The sequence below is a fragment of the Ovis aries genome, chromosome 14 (assembly GCF_016772045.2).
Source record: "Ovis aries strain OAR_USU_Benz2616 breed Rambouillet chromosome 14, ARS-UI_Ramb_v3.0, whole genome shotgun sequence".
NCBI classification, from domain to species: domain Eukaryota; kingdom Metazoa; phylum Chordata; class Mammalia; order Artiodactyla; family Bovidae; genus Ovis; species Ovis aries.
This window is the reverse complement of record NC_056067.1, coordinates 25,883,216-25,899,831: the sequence shown is the minus strand read 5'-3', so window position 1 is coordinate 25,899,831 and position 16,616 is coordinate 25,883,216. Positions and strand designations below refer to the sequence as shown.

At 45.8% G+C, this 16,616-nt stretch overlaps 3 protein-coding genes across 24 annotated transcripts in view; 1 reads left to right on the top strand and 2 right to left on the bottom strand.

Moving 5' to 3' along the window:
* Positions 1-7,057, top strand: part of CNOT1 (CCR4-NOT transcription complex subunit 1) — an 83,855-nt gene extending 76,798 nt beyond the window's left edge. For all 14 annotated transcript variants that reach the window (XM_060398360.1, XM_060398356.1, XM_060398361.1 and 11 more), the window contains 6 exons: positions 1,563-1,736; positions 2,613-2,762; positions 3,439-3,619; positions 4,952-5,084; positions 6,405-6,539; positions 6,716-7,057. In XM_060398360.1, coding sequence (XP_060254343.1) covers positions 1,563-1,736; positions 2,613-2,762; positions 3,439-3,619; positions 4,952-5,084; positions 6,405-6,539; positions 6,716-6,794 — 852 coding nt within the window. In that variant the 3' untranslated portion in view covers positions 6,795-7,057. The remainder of the gene's footprint in view (positions 1-1,562; positions 1,737-2,612; positions 2,763-3,438; positions 3,620-4,951; positions 5,085-6,404; positions 6,540-6,715) is intronic.
* SETD6 (SET domain containing 6, protein lysine methyltransferase) lies at positions 3,178-11,911 on the bottom strand. The gene is made up of 9 exons (XM_027977905.2): positions 11,862-11,911; positions 11,550-11,642; positions 11,325-11,469; positions 11,110-11,251; positions 10,779-10,973; positions 10,538-10,658; positions 9,337-9,517; positions 9,076-9,218; positions 3,178-8,917 (listed from the first exon to the last, which is right to left on the bottom strand). Exons 1-9 carry the CDS (start codon positions 11,886-11,888, stop codon positions 8,612-8,614), a joined length of 1,353 nt encoding a protein of 450 aa, XP_027833706.2. The 5' UTR covers positions 11,889-11,911; the 3' UTR covers positions 3,178-8,611.
* A 1,269-nt stretch (positions 11,912-13,180) lies between these two features.
* NDRG4 (NDRG family member 4) overlaps positions 13,181-16,616 on the bottom strand; it is a 43,111-nt gene continuing 39,675 nt past the window's right edge. For 6 of the 9 annotated variants that reach the window (XM_042231741.1, XM_027977900.3, XM_060398364.1 and 3 more), the window contains 2 exons: positions 16,064-16,102; positions 13,181-15,300 (listed from right to left, as the gene is read on the bottom strand). In XM_042231741.1, coding sequence (XP_042087675.1) covers positions 15,146-15,300; positions 16,064-16,102 — 194 coding nt within the window. In that variant the 3' untranslated portion in view covers positions 13,181-15,145. The remainder of the gene's footprint in view (positions 15,301-16,063; positions 16,103-16,616) is intronic. The other 3 variants (XM_060398363.1, XM_027977899.2, XM_027977902.2) reach the window with 1 other exon arrangement.

The window sequence follows — 16,616 nt, the reverse complement described above, 5'->3', positions numbered from 1 at the left end:
ATGAGGGCTAATTTTGGTTTTATTAAGCTTTTAAAGTATAACACATATTCAGAAAAGTGCAAAAGTTGAACATAATTTGTATAACCAGTGCTTGATGTTCATATATCATTGTGTGCACCAGTTAACTCTTCCAGAATCGCATTAGACTGTTTCTCCCCATACTTAACATACTTGAAATTGTCTGTTTTTCAGTTTAGTCATTTTGGCAGTTGCGCAGAAGGATCTCATTGTGGATTTAATTTGCATTTCCTTGATTTCTTAATAAGATTTTTGTGTGTAGATTGGCCAGTTGGGTATCCGCCTTTGATGATGTACCTCTTCCATCCTTCTGCTCATATCCCTTTGGGATTATCTGGGTTTTTCTTCTTTTTTAGGATTCTTATGTATTCTGCATGTAAGCCATTTGATGATGTATATTCAGACATCTCCTATTCCTGTAGCTTGCCTTTTCACTCCCTTAAAAGTAATGTGTTTTTTGAGGGATGGATGCTTTAAATTCAGTGTAGTCAAACTGACCAGTTGATTTAGTACCTGTATGATCTAGTTGACTGTGTATGGGCATCTCTCTAGTTTATCTGTTGATCTGTTCTTAGCCCAGGATCAAAAGGTCTTAATGGTAAGACTTACTGTAAAGGTAGAGTAATCAGGTAGAGCAAAATCTTGTTCAACTTTGCTTTCTTGTACTCTATTTTGGCTATTCTGTATCATTTGCAGTCCCATAAAACTTTGCAATTAGCTTCACTTGTAACACTTCCTGGGATTTAGATTGAGATTTCACAGAATATGTAGATCAACTTGGAGAAAATAGATGCCTTAATAATATGGAACCTTTCAACCCATGTGTATCTCCATTTAGTTGTTAGGTCTTTAATTTTACTTTCCTTAGACTTATTCCCAGATATTGATGTTTTTGTGAAGTTGTATAATGTTTTTATCAATCTGTAGTTTTGTAGGTACCATTTTCTGGTTAAGGAAATGCCCTTTTAATCATAATTTACTGATAGTTTTAAAAATCATTAAAATGAGTATTGAATTTTATTGGATGCTTTCTTGAACCCAGGGTCATGTGTTTTTTTGTGAATGTTATTAGTCCATTAATTTTCAGATTGTTAAACTGCCATTGCATTCATTTGTGGATCATTTGGTTGTGATGTATCACTGATTTCCATTTTGACTTTAGGATTTTTTTTTTAGTTTTCATGTCATCTTGGGATCAAAGTTATGCTACTTTTATTGAAGGGGTTGGAAAATAATCTTTTTGTATTAAGACTGAATAGTATTAATTTTTCCTTAAATATTTGTAAGGATTTAGTAGTAAAGCCAGCCCTAGAGTTTCTTTGAGGAAAGAGTTTTAACAAATATTTAACTTCTTTATTATAAAGGGCTATTCAGATTTTCTTTTTTGTTTGGGTTTTGGTAAGTTGTATTTTTTATAAACTCTGGGTACCTAGTTTTGCCTTTTTTCCCCTCCCTTCAGTTATATTTATAATAGTAAAAATGTTACTCTTGTTTTCTTACTTAATGTGGAAACAGCCAATGTTTTTCTTGTTTTTGAAAAATAGGGCACTTTAAGGGTGCTGCTAGTTCTTTTGCATGATTTTCCCGAGTTCCTTTGTGATTACCATTATGGATTCTGTGACGTGATCCCACCTAATTGTATCCAGCTAAGAAATCTGATCCTGAGTGCCTTCCCAAGAAACATGAGGCTCCCAGACCCATTCACTCCTAATCTGAAGGTAAAGTTCTAAATAGTTTAAGGAAAAGAAAGTTGTATGTTAGTATTTTAATCCTTTCTCTGCTAAGAGAGGTATATGCTGCCCCCAGCACACACATACCTACAAGTTACCTGTTACAGAACGATGCTCTTTGGGGGGAAGCAGTTATGTTATTAAACCTGATAAAGTATGAGACTGCTGCTGGATATTGGTTCACAGTATTTGTCTAGTTGCTGTTTTCAGTTTTGATGTTAAATTCAGCTGTATTTACAGAACCTCCACCTAGGTATTGGGCCAGTCATTTGTTGGGTGGCCCTAGCGGCACAGCACTGCAGAGTAGACACTAGTAATGCCACATTTCATAGGTGTGTACTTGCATTTTGTTTAAACTGTCAGAAGAAAAGTGAGAAGGGACTGTTTTTAAGATCATACCACCCTTACATGGCTACTGTAATTTTTATGTATTTTTTACTCTTCTGTCACGTGGAAATTTTTTTTTTACAGTAGAGAATATGGTGTCTTACTTTGCTGAGATATCTTTTCAAAGAGTAGGGCTCTTGGTGAGCAAAGAATCTCATTCTGTATTTTAAACTAGATTTCTACAAAAGATACCTATTGTGCCTTATTGTAAGAAGGATAAAATAGTATAGAATGAGAAGTTACTATCATTTTGTATATAGGTACCTTTGAGTAATCTATTTCTTCTAATTAATAACACTTTGCTGTGTAACAGAAATTAACACATTATAAATTGCTGTATTTCAATAAAATGTTTTTAAACGATTGAATACTCTTCAAGACAAAATTTTATATAAACAACTTTCTAACATAGAGACAGTTTGCTATTAAGGCCCTACAAATGCTTCTGATTGTGATTCTTGTATTTGTTTGTGGCAGGTGGATATGTTGAGTGAAATTAACATCGCTCCCCGGATTCTCACCAATTTTACTGGAGTGATGCCACCTCAGTTCAAAAAGGATTTGGATTCCTATCTTAAAACTCGATCACCCGTCACTTTCCTGTCTGATCTGCGCAGCAACCTACAGGTTAATTGGTTTGACTGAAATTCTTAGTTGTGTCTTTCATAGAAAATACTTTATATGCATAGTTAGTCCTATGCATGGTCTCATTTCAGCCTGCTTTAAAGGTTAAAGCACATTGTCATTTTTAATGGTTGGATGAGATTATATTATACATTTTAGCATAAGTGCATATATTTATCTTATACATCTATAGCATAATCTTGGAAGAGGCAGCCAGGGAATGGACTGGTTTTCTGTAAGACTAGATTGCTGATAATCGCTCTCATACTCTAATAAGACTCTTCTAAAATGGATTCTGATTCAGTTTGCTGTATAGAAAATGATTGACGCTGTATTATTTTTTCAGTCTTCCCATACCAAGAAACCACATCTTTTTTCCCCTCTTCAGTTTTTTTTTAAATAAGTGAGATAATGCATATTTTGACTTTATAAACTTTATTTTTGTGCTGGTAACTGTTTAAGCTTTGGTTTCCCAAGGGAAATCATATCTCTTTTATTGACGTACTCTCCTTGAGCATCTGTGTATTTGTTACATAACCATACAAAATCAAAGCAAATTTCTAAAATTTAAGTCACACAGAATATTGGGAGCAGTTCAGCTTTTCTCTGAAAGTCATAAAAAGGATTCTTAGAACTATCGGTGCCAGTAAGTCAGGAGCTTTCTGTTTTGTTCACTTAGGTATCCAATGAGCCTGGTAATCGCTACAACCTCCAGCTCATTAATGCACTGGTGCTCTATGTAGGGACTCAGGCCATTGCACACATCCACAACAAGGGCAGCACACCTTCGATGAGCACCATCACGCACTCAGCTCACATGGACATCTTCCAGAACCTGGCTGTGGATTTGGACACTGAAGGTGAGTGGAGCCAGCCAGTTCTCACGAGTCAAGTTTCCTGTGTATTTGGTCATAGTCTGGTCCTAAAAATACTTTAAGCCACAATAGAGAATTTTCTGTCAATATGATTATAGGTTTGGCTGATTATTTTAATTTAGTAGTATCTGTTCAATGCAGAAAACACAGAAAAGCATAAAGGGGGTAAAAAACCATCCATAATCCTTACCACATCAGTTAATATTTCAGTATATACGAGTGTATTGTTATTTTTTTTTTAGTGTGAAAATAAACATTCTTTTTTACTAGCCTCTCTTTAAATATAGGCTCACTTGTTTTGCTAGCCTGCTTTTTATTCCAGCGTTATTGGTGCCTCTTTGCCAGGCAGTATGTTACATATTCCATGTGTAAAGAAAGATTAATGAATAGGACTCCCCCTATCTGCTTTGCAAAATGTTCACATTATAATTTCTGGTGCAGGCTGTATCTCGCTTGCTTGAACTACATCTTGTGGTGTTCTGTATTCATTTTAATAGAGACCCACGTAGGTGGTGACCATCTATACAGTCCTGCTTGTCTTGGCTTTTTAACTCCACTATGGATCCTTGAGAGGCTAATTTTAAGTATATACTACTTGCATATTTGTGGTTGGGGGGAGGGTCTGAGATAGCTTAAAAATAAAAGATTTAACACAGGTGAATACCACTGCATCCAGAGCCCAACAGCAAAAAAAGAGGGTAGTCTCCAAGGCAGTGTTGAAGCTGTGAGTAATACCAAGCAGACACAGACAACCAAATCCAGTTAAGATGATGCCAGTTTCAAAGTAGAGACTGGGAACCCTTGGTGGGTTATCCCCAAGGTAAAGGTTATCCCTTTACCAAGGTATAAGGTTATCCCTTATAGAGGGACTGTGAGGTCAAAACTATTTTCATAATGAAACATTTGCTTTTTTTCACTCACTCATTTTGTTACTAGTGTACAGTGAAGGTTTCCAGAGGCTACATGAATGAAATACCATACTGGAACAGACTGAACAAAAGGGCAGAAATGAGAATCCAGCAGAATGTAAAACATTGACACTCTATAATAATAAAGTTTTTTGGGGAGAAATACTTAAATTTTTTATTTACATGTTAATATGCAATAGTTCTCAAAATAGTTTTCAACTAAAAAAATTTTTAATGTGGAAAATAGTGAAGTAAAACCCACAGAAATGAAAACTCTTTGGGGGTCCAAGTCCCACTGGTTGAAACTAAAGGATAACATGAGAGCCTTTATCAGAAATCCAGACCCTAGCCAGTCAGAATGATTCCGCCTTTGAAGAACAAATTCTCGCTAAGCTGTCTTAATTTCTAGGTCGGTATCTCTTCTTGAATGCAATTGCAAATCAGCTGCGGTACCCAAACAGCCACACTCACTACTTCAGCTGTACCATGCTGTACCTTTTTGCAGAGGCCAACACTGAAGCTATTCAAGAACAGATCACAAGGTAAGACAGAAGTCTGTTTTTTGGAGTTTCTAAATGGAATCTCTTCCCTTTTATTATGAATTCTGAGCGTTTTTCCTATGCATTCCATGTTCACTGAGTATCTGTGTTAAATAATTGCGTGTTCAGGCATGTCTGATTCTTTGAGACCCTATCTGTAGCCCACTAGGCTGCTTTGTCCAGACAATAACACTGGACAAATACTGGGATTCTCCAGACAAGAATACTGGAGTGGATAGCCTTTCCTTCTCCAGGAGATCGTCCCAACCCAAGAATGGAACCCACATCTCTTGCATCTGCACAGGCAGGCAGATTCTTCACAGTTGAACCACCTGAGAAGTCCATGTGTTAAATAGTTGTGAACAAAAGGACTTTGTTCCTGCCCTCCTGAAAATTAGTCTGATGGGCACCAAAAAAAAAAAAAAAAAACCCACACACACAAACAGAATTACTAATCATTGTTGAAACCAAAAAGTAGTTTTCAACACAAGGTACCATTATTTTTATGGATTAGGGATTTTTTTCAAGTGTTGTTGTCAGCATATTTAACCTGAGTCCTGAAGCATCAGGCCTTTCAAAGTTCATGTTGAAGAGCTTAAACTTGTCTTTATTACCTGTAGGTTGTAAGGTTTTAAGCAGGAGAAATAACAGGATCATACTTGTGTTTTACTAACAATAGTTAGGCATCTATTGCAGATTGCTTGGACTATGCATAGCATTTGCAGATTAGGAAATGGGTACATCCTAGTGAGAGAGATACAGGCAAACTTAAAGCACTGGACTAGACTTGTTAAACCTACCCCTTAACCTATTATTAGCTTCTAGGTATTAATATTCCTTAGTTTTATATACTAAAAATTAGTATTTTATTATTAGATGTTCAGATGATAAAAGTCCTTTTAGTGATTATATATAAAGCATCAGTGAACATCCTTGTACTCACGTATTTGTTCCTGTGCTTTATTACGTCTTTAGGATAAATTTAGAAGTACAGTTGGTTAGGTCAAAGGATGTGAATATTTAAGCCAATACTGACTGCCATTCAGAAGAATCATCACCCCCAGTTTACATGTGTACTAGTAGTATTAACTTTCTTATTTGAGTATGTATTAAGTGATTATCTTCTCTGTGCCATGTAATCTGTTATCTATTTACCTTAGTGTTCTAGGCTCAGTAGGGAAGAGGTGGGGTTCAAACCTAATTCTAGGATCTATTTATGCTAACTATTCTGTATATCCACCTTCCTTTTCTAAAGCTAATGGAGAAGTGGTCATGATCTGGTGTTTTCCTGTGCATTGATCAACTTTTTCTTCCATTCTCCAGGGTTCTTTTGGAACGGTTGATTGTAAATAGGCCACATCCTTGGGGTCTTCTTATTACCTTCATTGAGCTGATTAAAAATCCAGCATTTAAATTCTGGAACCATGAATTTGTACACTGTGCCCCAGAAATTGAAAAGTGAGTCAAAAGTAATTCTTTTCATTGTTTCAGTCTTAAGACAGGAGAAATAATCATTTGATGGCTTCAGCTTGGGTGGGTAATTAAGAAGGGAGTAGTAGCCAAAATTAGTAAGACACAAGGTTTCATCACGCCTGAATTTTTCTCACTAGCTTGTACTTGTTTTCATTCTTCAGGTTATTCCAGTCCGTCGCACAGTGCTGCATGGGACAAAAGCAGGCTCAGCAAGTAATGGAAGGGACAGGTGCCAGTTAGATGGAACCACATCTCTGTTGTAAATGTGTCTGCCTGGAGGTCCCACTGTACCAAGTTCATAAACTGGCTGAAGATCCTTTCAGCTCTTCCTGACTTTCCCGGCCCTTTGGTTCTTGGGTATCTGCCCCAATTACTGTTTGGGTCAGCTACCTGTCTATGTGGACACGTTCCAAAGTTTAAATGCATTTTTTTGACTCTTGGCCAAAATTTAGAAGATGCTGTGAATATCATTTTGAACTTGTGTAAATATATGAAAGAGAAAACCTTTGTCTGAAACTTCTTGGGTTTGTGCAAAATGTGTTCAAGGCAAGTAGGTAAACTGGTACCTGCCCAATTTATAATGGAAGGAGCTGCTGATGCCATGCACTTGTCTGGGGGTGGAGTGGGGGTGGGGCACAGCACCATTTCTTCTGACATTCCAGGTGTCCCAAAGAATAGCAAGAAAGCCAGTTTAAATATTGTGTAACTTAAAAAAAAAAAATACACGGACAGGGACCTTGAAAATCACCCAGTTGTTTTTAAAAAATGTGGATGTGTAGAATCTGATATGCTAGGAACATGTGCAGAGTTCACATTTGAGATCCCATGGGTTTTTTATTTTACCTCTTCCCCACATCTACAGCTTGCTGCTGGGAAAGCATCATTTTCTCTTTCCTGCTGGAGAACACACCCTCTTGGGCCCTGTGAGACACTTTTTATAAAGGGAAGCCAAAACAGGCCTAAAGCTCCCCCATCTCATATTACAGAAATTGTGCAGAAAGGAGCCAAATAGTATGAATTGCCCTTCCCCATTATCCCAATGAATGGCCATATAGGCTGAGTTCAACAACCAAGTCAAAAGGACCAATACAGCCCCTTTTATAAGGATTTTGAATGTTTTGTAAGTGTATTGGTCCATGTGTTGTATTTTGTAGCCTTTCTAGTTCCTGGACTTTAGCCTCCCTACTTCTTGTATGTGTATGCATACTGTAGTCAAACATTAAAGTTATGACACACACGAGTCCACTGTGCCTTTCTCAGTAGCAGCCAGTGCTGGTGGTGAGGAGGAAAGTGGACCACCCAGCCTTCCCATTGGGGAACACCAACTTTTGCTGAATGCCAGGTTTTTCCACTCCCAATGTAGCATCTTTAAATAAGGAAGTGATTTCTGTGTAGTGTTTTCCTTTTCCTTTCTAAAAGTTAACTGCACCAGGTTTCTGTGGTTAAATTCAAAATGCCAGTTTTAAAAAATAGACCTTCATAGCATTTTGATATAATTTTTAAAAGAAAAGGAATAGGAGTAGGTACATATTTTATATTTATCCCACTTGAAATATATACAAGATAAATAGAAATCTTACATGGGGGCTTGTATGTCACTGGTATCTTAGGCTGCTAAGGAATTAAAATAACTGCTCAGAGTTCCAGTAACAGCTTACTCAATCCTCCAATAGGAAGTTTTGTAAAAAGGAAAGAGGCCGCTCAAGATGGACCTACCAGGTCTACTTTCAAGCTCTGTGTCATTAAATGCTAGATGGCAACAAAATGTGTCACTGTCACATTTCTGCTTTGGTTCAAACTTGGTAACAAAACAGTTACAAAGTTTATCAGTGTTAGCAACAGCAGCAATTCACAAGTCTACTGCTCCTGATCCTTCAGCTGTCACTCTTACCTTGGAGTTCATCCTATTTTGTTAACAATTTTGCTACTTTTCCTTTTGGTATTAGTACAAAACACAAAGCAGAAGATCCAAATTTTACTTTTTTCCAAGCATCAGTGCATAATAGCTTAGCATGAAGTTCCTCTTCGGGATACTCCTTCAGGCAGAAGGGAGCCTGCTAACGTGTCAGCTCCAACAGCCGGTGTAGAATCATCTTCTGACCGTAACGCACCTGTAAGGCTTGCTGTTCCCTCCAGCTAAGTGCCGCATAGACCTCCTTGTTGCTGAGTAAATCTTGCTCAGTTTTCAAGTCTGTGGCATAGGTTTGCAGGGTCAACAAAACACTGTCCCGAAGAAGCTGTCTCCATGATGCTTTGAGTTTGGGGATGTCTGTGATTGTCAGGCTGTCTTCTTTGGTTTTATCATCTTCCCATCCATTCCGGTCTTTAAACTCTCTGAACTCCTCAGCAGACATGCACAGTACCTAGAAGCAACCATGGGGCCCTTTGAAGTAGGATATAATACTTGCATGTTTCTGAAACTGATTCAGAGAAGCTGGCCTATCCCGGCAGCATTTGCGTGTACTCTGTCCAGGCCACCTTTCCTCTCATCTAGCTCTAAATACTCATTTTGAGCATTTACCTTGAGTGTAGCGGCCAGTTCCTCTTCAGTCAGTACCTCTTCACGCCCAATCACGAAGGCTCCCTCTTCCCCTACCATCTCCAATTTGCATAAGAAATCCCAGCGTTCATACAGTAGGAGCCTTTCAGCTTCAACTTTTGTTCCTATAGATAGAAAAGTACCGGTGTGAAAGTCTTGGTAAACCCAAAACCTCATTTCTCCTTAGTCCACAAAAAGGGGGCAAGGATAGACACATACACCAGCGTGAGCTAAACCACTCACCCTGTAACGCGGCTTCACGAACAGTCACCATCTGAATGTCAGCTGTGTCGTTGGTGTTGTCAGGATATGGTTCAGCAAAACCATACATGTGAATCAGTTGCCAGTTAGCCATTTGCCCGTAAGTGTTGAAGATCTCATGGCCTTTAGGAATGGGCTGAATGGCCACCATCCGAAGACAAGTCTGGGGTGGAAGGGTTCAGAAGCTGGGGTCAAGCCCTTTCCGGGCCACCCCTAAGAATATGACTTCGCTCCTAGGAAAGTATAGTTCCTCCAACGGGTATAGTTCAGCGATGAGACTGATGCTGTACCTACCAACATGCTACTATTAGTTAAGATCCTGCGCTGTAGAATAAAACAAATGAGGCTTGTAAAAGTCTAAACAGCCCAATGCTTTAGTAGGTGAAACCTCTGCTCAGTCATCTCAAGCACTTCAAAAAGTTGCTAGCTTTAAAAAATGAACTAAGGATTTCCTGGTGGTCTTAGTGGTTAAGGCTCCAAGCTTCCACTGCAGCAAGGTGTGGGTTCCATCCCTGCTTGGGGAACTAAGATACCATGTGCCGCACAGTGCAGCCAAAAAAAAAAACCCAGATCAAAGGAAATTCACTGGCGGTTCAGAGGTTAGGACTCAATCCCTGGTTGGGTAACTAAGATACGCGCAGCTCTGTTAAAAAAAAAAAAGCCAACAAAACCACAACCCAGATCAAAGTAGGAACAGCAAATGGAGACAAGGTTTTAAAAATAACAGCCATTTCCTAACTTTTAACTCTGTAAACTTACATCTTTTCTTGCAACTTTCCACTTAGCAAATAGATATAAACACAGTCCTGGTATCATCTTGAACCCTTTCTTAGGAACATCCCCTCTTCTGAAAAGTACTGACGCTATGGCTGTTCCAGATCCCTGACAATCTCAGCTCATTGGCACTGCACAGAACAGACCTAAAGCACCAAAACAACGATGGCACAGGTTTAGCAGAGGATTAACCCCAACTTTCTTTGAGGGCTTTAGTGTTCAGAGAACTTCACTGTAATATGCAAGCAGAATACATAGCGGAGGAACTAATTTCACCTACTCATTTCTAGCATGAGGAGAACTGAGCCCATTTGGCTCAACTGCCAGGCCAGCATGAAGAAGACATTGGTTCGATTCAAATGCCCAAGCATCAAGGCACAGAAACAAGAACTGGGAGGGATCCACTCACTGGAGAGTATTCTAGATTGGCATTGTGATTGGCTAAATGGTTTAGTATGTCTGCAGCAGGCACCATCAAAGGAGAGTTTGGCTCCTTTTCATCCTCCTCTTCCTCCAGTGGTTCCTGAAAGCTGCCACAGAAAGAACTTGGCTAAAGCCCAGTGTTGGGGTGGGGCTCACTGTTCTTTCCCTTCTGGTCACTCAACAGAGTTCTAAAGAAGAGAGTCCTTTGCAAGGCTCTACTCACTGACCTGTAGGCCATCACAAGAGCCACGAGCTGGCGGTAGAGTTCCAGAGATCGGACCCTGGGGCTGAAAAGATCGGCGTGGGCGTCCATGAAGGGCAGCACAATGGAATAATACTCGCTGCGGATGTTGGCCAAATCCTTCTCCACGGCCTCAGGTACGCCTGTGCCCTGCAGCAATCGCCGGCGCTCCTCCTCTGGCCTGCAGTGACACCCCCACCCAGGTTCTTCACCCAATCTACCGAGACTAGCGCTTGGCACCCGTGTCCCAAGGGCAAGCGGTTCGAGCCAGGCAACGTACGGTGTTGGCGCTCCCCAGCCCCTCCTACGGCTCTCACCAGAACATGGGATGCTCCAAGCGGCCCAGCTCGGGCCAGAGCGCAAAGTAGGGGCGCCAGAGCGAGGCCGGGGCCTGCATCTCGTGGAGTAGCGCCAGCAGCAGCGGCACCCAGCCCGACTGGCTCTGCAGCGCGCCTCGCTCTGGGGGAGACACGAAGATTAGGGACCCCGCGGGCCCAACTCAGCATCTCTCCACCCCTGTCGGCGTGCCCACCTCGTTCCAGCACGCCGCTGATGGAGCAGGTGTGCTGCGACAGGAGCGCGGCCCGCGGCACCGCGAACAGCAGTTCACCGGGCTGCACGCTCTCCCGGGCAACCATGCCGTAGCCGGCCACCGTGCCCTGCCGGCTCACCGCCACCTGAGCAGAGAGAATGGCAGCTCAGAGCTGGCCCACGCCCGCTTCCCCGCTGCACCCACCTCCCCCAGGTCCCCTCTCACCTTGGGACTCAGCTCCAGTCCCACCCGCTGGCACCAGCTCAGGAAGCTGGCCACCGGGGCCGGGTCTTCGTCGCTGCCCGCAGGCCCGGCCACCTAAGACAGGCAAGCGCAGTGGCGCGGCCCCGCCCGGGAGAGCTCGATGGGGGCGGAGAAGACGGGGGCGCGCGCGCGGAGGAAGGCCCGGGCTTGGGGAGGGGACGCGAAGAGCGGCGAGTGACTCGCGGCACGGCGCAGAGCGCGCGCGCCAGGAGGGCGGGAGAGTGGCGTGGCGCGGTGGAAAGGGGTGCACCGCCGCCGCCCGCCGTGACTTACCCGCCGGCGCTTCGCCTGCGTCGCCATGGTCCGAGGGCACGGAGCCTCCCGCGTCTGTAGAGCCGCACCGGCGCTTCCGGCGTCCGGGGGCTGGACTTTCGAGGGCGGGCCCTATGTCCCCGCCCCGGACCACGTGACGTTCATTTCGCCTTCGCTCGGAAGACAGGCAAGGATTTGCACTCAGCACAGAGTCGGACACGACTGAAGCGACTTAGCAGCAGCAGCTTTTGAAATGTGCTGGAGAAGACTCTTGAGAGTCCCTTGGACTGCAAGGAGTTCCAACCAGTCCATCCTAAGGAAATCATTCCTGAATATTCATTGGAAGGACTGATGCTGAAGCTGAAACTCCAGTGCTTTGGCCACCTGATGGGAAGAACTGACTCATTGGAAAAGACCCTGATGCTGGGAAAGATTGAAGGCGGGAGGAGAAGGGGACGACAGAGGATGAGATGGTTGGATAGCATCACCGACTCAATGGACATGGGTTTGAGTAGGCTCCGGGAGTTGGCGATGGACAGGGAGGCCTGGCGTGCTGCAGTCCATGGGGTCGCAAAGAGACGGACACGACTGGGCGACTGAACTGAACTGATATCATCCCCGCTGAAAACATCTTTGAGGCCAAGTGTCCGCAGCTGGGTTTAGAAAACGTGCGGTTGGGTGCATGAAGGCGTGTCCTTTTGCCGCCTTGAGCGTGGTCTGAGCCAGGCACAACGTTTTCCCGCTTAGGTCTCTGACAGCAGAGGTAAAAGCCCAGTTGAAGTGCAAAATCTGGTTTCTGGATGCGAAGGGAAGGCCTCGCGAGAGATCGGCTGGGAGCGCGAATAGAGCGGTTTGCGCAGTTTCGTGGGGAGTGGGCGGGGCTCTCCAAACTAGAACAGACCTTGTCCTGCTTCTGCAGAGCAGAAGGAGGGGTTTGCTTTTATTTACTTGGTTCTTTCGTAACTGACAAACGGCAGGATAGTGAATGAATCAGAAATGGTGGTTAAACACGGGGAAATAGCATGTCGTTAAATTTAAGAAATTAAAGGCAGCAAATACAGAGATTACAGATCTGGGTTTTGAAGTCTATTACTGCCAAGGTTCAGCTCCCACTTTGGTCTCTTGTTAGGGCAAATTCAGTTTTCTCAGCTGTGAAACTAGGATAATTAATATCTACCTTGTGGAATGTGACAAGATCTGGAAATACAGAGACGGATGGAAATGCCTGTCTTCGTTCTAAACGTTCAACCCTACCTAAAACCCAGGAAGCACCAGCCTCACCAGCTTATACTTCCTCTTTCAAAGCTTCCCACGATGGGCACAGCATCATCCTACTCAAATTCTTCTTATTACTTTATTAGTTTTTCAGCACAGTTAACTCTTTCTATGTTGACAAGGGGTTTTGTTTTACATTTTGTCATCTCAAAGTCTCACGACATCAGCCACCAGAATACACAAGAGTAGGCTCTTCACTTTGTACAGAGGAAAATAATAAATTCCATTAAAAGTTCACTTTGACCAAAGAAGACACAACCTCCAATGGAAAGCCACACGCGGGGGTACCCAATATACATATATATATATAATGTATAGGTATTTATAGATATCTCATCTGAAAGAACACAGAAAAGAAATCCAAGTTTCACAGCGCTATCTACAGTAAGGGATTAATTCTACCAGCTTTTCAAACAGTCACATTTGATATTCAGAGGAAGCACGCGAGTGAACAGAACTGGGGGCAGACTAACACTCCAGTGGGCTCTAGAGCAGTGTAGAGTGATGGCTTAAGAGCATAGAAGGGGGTGACGTGTGCAGAGGAAATGTGGATGCAGGCGTCCCCTCAGCCCCACACGCACCCACCCGCCTCCACAGTCCTGCATTTTTCATTGCCCTCTCCTCTTCTCTTTGCTCATTTGGGGGCTTATGGCAATTGATTTAGGCTCAGAGACAAATGGCTTCTGGTTTCCGGGCCAGGAGATTCTACCTGGTAAGGTGGTGGATAGGAAGTATATGGCACAGTGCTGGGCTTCAGGTGACAGGAAGGGGCTGGGGTGTGTGGGGAGCCTTGCCCTTCTGCCTTGCCCTTGTTCACTTCCAGAAACGTTACCTCCCACCCCTGGACCCAGCAAGCCCCAGCCTAGGCCTCCTCCACCTGGCTAGGATGGTGATGTGGGGCTACCTTGGACAGTTTTCTCCACATGAGCGTGCTCAGTGATGCCCACGTGAAACGCTGACAGAGCTTGATGAGAACTCTCTCTAGAAACGTTTCTAGTGACCTTGCCACGCTGCTGCTGACTGAGCTGTCTTCCATGGAACCTGGAGGCACAAAGGGGGGTCTCTGAGGGAACTCTATGGGAACTCTGAGCCGCCACTGTCTGCAGGCTTCCAAAAGTAGTCACCATGAAGTTCTCAGAAGTGCACCCAACACTCAAAGGCTATCCCAGCCTTTAACCTCAGCCCCAGTCAGCTCCCTATGGAGGCAGAGGACCAGGTGACGTTCTGCCTCGGGGCCTTGGCTCAGCAATGGGCCAGGGCCAGGAGGTGGCCGAGTGTGGGGCTGGAAGGGACAGTCTGTGGGGTTCCTGCCCTCCAGGTCCTCCGTGTTCTGTCTTCTTCAGGCGAAGCAGCCCTCTTCAGCCCCTGCCTGCCTGGCCCTACAGCACCAGGCCTGCCAGGAGAGCACCCGCTAAACTGCTGCCTGGGAGTGGCGCCCCCTTGTGGCGTCTGTTCAGACGATTGTCATAGGTGCTAAGACCGGAAACAGACTTGGTGTTGGGGCTGCAGGGGAAAGGGGCTGGCTCCTGGTTTTCACGCCAGCGCACGAGCTGGACTCCATGTTCCTGCTGGCCCAGCACCCACCACCTCAAAACCTCCTCCCCATCTTCAAACCTGCCTGGCCCAGGGGGTCAACCCATGCTTTCTTTGGCCCAGGATGTTACCCTGGATCCTGGTCAGAGGAGGACTCTGAGTCTTTCCTGAGCTAATCCGCTTCCCTCCCTGGAATGGTGCCCTTACTGTGCCTGGGCCTTGGGGAGTCGGAAGAGAGGGATTGAGTCAGCCAAGTTAACGAGGTGCATGAGGGGAATGAGGTGGGGAGGAGTGAGCCCCTCAAACCATCTGGAGACTGTTCCGCAGCAGCTTCTAGACGGATCCCCTCTTCTTTTTAAACAAAAGAGAAGTAACCCCATTTCCTCCCCTTCGCCCTCACAAAAATAAACTCAAGGGGAAATGAGCCGCGAAAGGGTGGCCATGGGACGTCGATGTGGGTGGGGGGGCGAGTGGGCGTCTTCGCGAGACCTGGGGCTTCAACAGGACACCTCCATGGTGTGATTGACCTGGCCCAGCCCCTCGCTGCTCTCCGAGTGGGTGCAGGCCTGCGGGCGGCCACCGTCCACCGAGCTGGCGCTGGTGAGGGACGCGGTGCGAGAGCGGGCAAGACGAGTCATGCTGGCCGAGGGCACTGCGGACAGAAAGGGCACCGGGGGTGAGGACAGGCCAGCGGGGCAGGCACGGGCACGTGGGAGAAGGGAGGATTTACGCAAGCAAAGCGGCCAGCGAGACCCGTTCTTCCGACGAAGGCACGGAGGCCCATCCGCAGCCAGGGCTCTACGGTCATGCAACGCCAGCGACAAGGAGTGCGCCCAAGGGGCGGGGGCCACAGGGGCTGGCAGGACCCTCCTCACAAGAGCGGGCCAGAGCTGTGGCCCAACAGGGCAGCAGCTGATGACCGACCAGGTGTCCTTGAGCCCGGGGAAGGATGGGACGTTCTTTCTAATTCTGCTTCCCTCAAGAGGACAATGGGGCCGGGCGGGGGGAGATCAGTTCTGTAAAGAAGGGCAAGGTGGGTAGCCTCAGACGGCCCTCAGTCCATTATTCAGAGAGTCACACAAGTGAGATAAACTCATAGGGAGCAAACGCTTCCATCCTGACCTCTGCCAGCCACCTGTCCAGCTCAGGTGTGGCTTGCCCCTGACCCCAGGCCTGACACCTCTGGGAGGTTCTGGCTCCAACTGCCAGGGCTCTGGAAGCTATGGGGCCCCGGGGAACCTAGAAGCACGGCTGGTCTAAAGCCTGGCCACTCCGGAGCCCTAAATGGGATAGAGCCCACAGAAAAGCGGCGAGATGCGGCTTGGCTGCAGCACTGCATAGAGGGAGGAGCAGAGGGGCCCGGGCGATGGCGGCGGGCGGGGGATCCATGCATCAGGGGAGGGGCTGCGGGCTACCTGCTCCTCCACTCAGCCTTCGGTCCTTCAAGTATGCAACTAAGAGAGAAGACAGAGCCAGGGGGCGGGGTGGGGAGACACAGAACACGGGTGAAGAGGAGGTCGGGCGAGGCCCGGGCGTTGAGATGAGTCGGAGAGGAGAGGAGGGTACAGAGAGGCTGGGGGCAGGGCTGGAGCCTCAGGGGCCCCCCTCCTGCCCCCCATTACTGCAGCGGCCCCAGAAGGAGCCACTGATGTCAGTCTGCCCTGAGGAGCCCAGAGAGCAGGTGGGGTACTCAGCCGCCTCCGCTTCTCCAGCCCGGGCTGCAGTCCTGGGGGCTCTGCCAATAAGGCCTTTGAGGACACCTAACCCGTTCCTGCACCCTCACCACTCCGCTGGGCTCAGTATCCCCGCGGATAGAGGCCCATGGGTGCGTGCTCAGTCATGTCCGACTCTTTGTGACCCTGTGGACCGTAGCCCGCCAGGCTCCCCTGACCATGGGATTCTCCAGGCAAGAATAGTGGAGCGAGTTGCCATATCCTCCTCCAGGGGATCTTCCCGACCCAGGGATCG

Excerpts from the sequence above, each read along its gene's own strand:
- SETD6 (XM_027977905.2), bottom strand. The coding sequence starts at position 11,888 with ATGGCGACGCAGGCGAAGCGCCGGCGG. Across the intron at positions 11,252-11,324 it reads CAGCGGCGTGCTGGAACGAG|AGCGAGGCGCGCTGCAGAGC; the intron begins GTGGGCACGCCG and ends TGTCTCCCCCAG. Across the intron at positions 10,974-11,109 it reads TTGGAGCATCCCATGTTCTG|GCCAGAGGAGGAGCGCCGGC; the intron begins GTGAGAGCCGTA and ends GTGTCACTGCAG.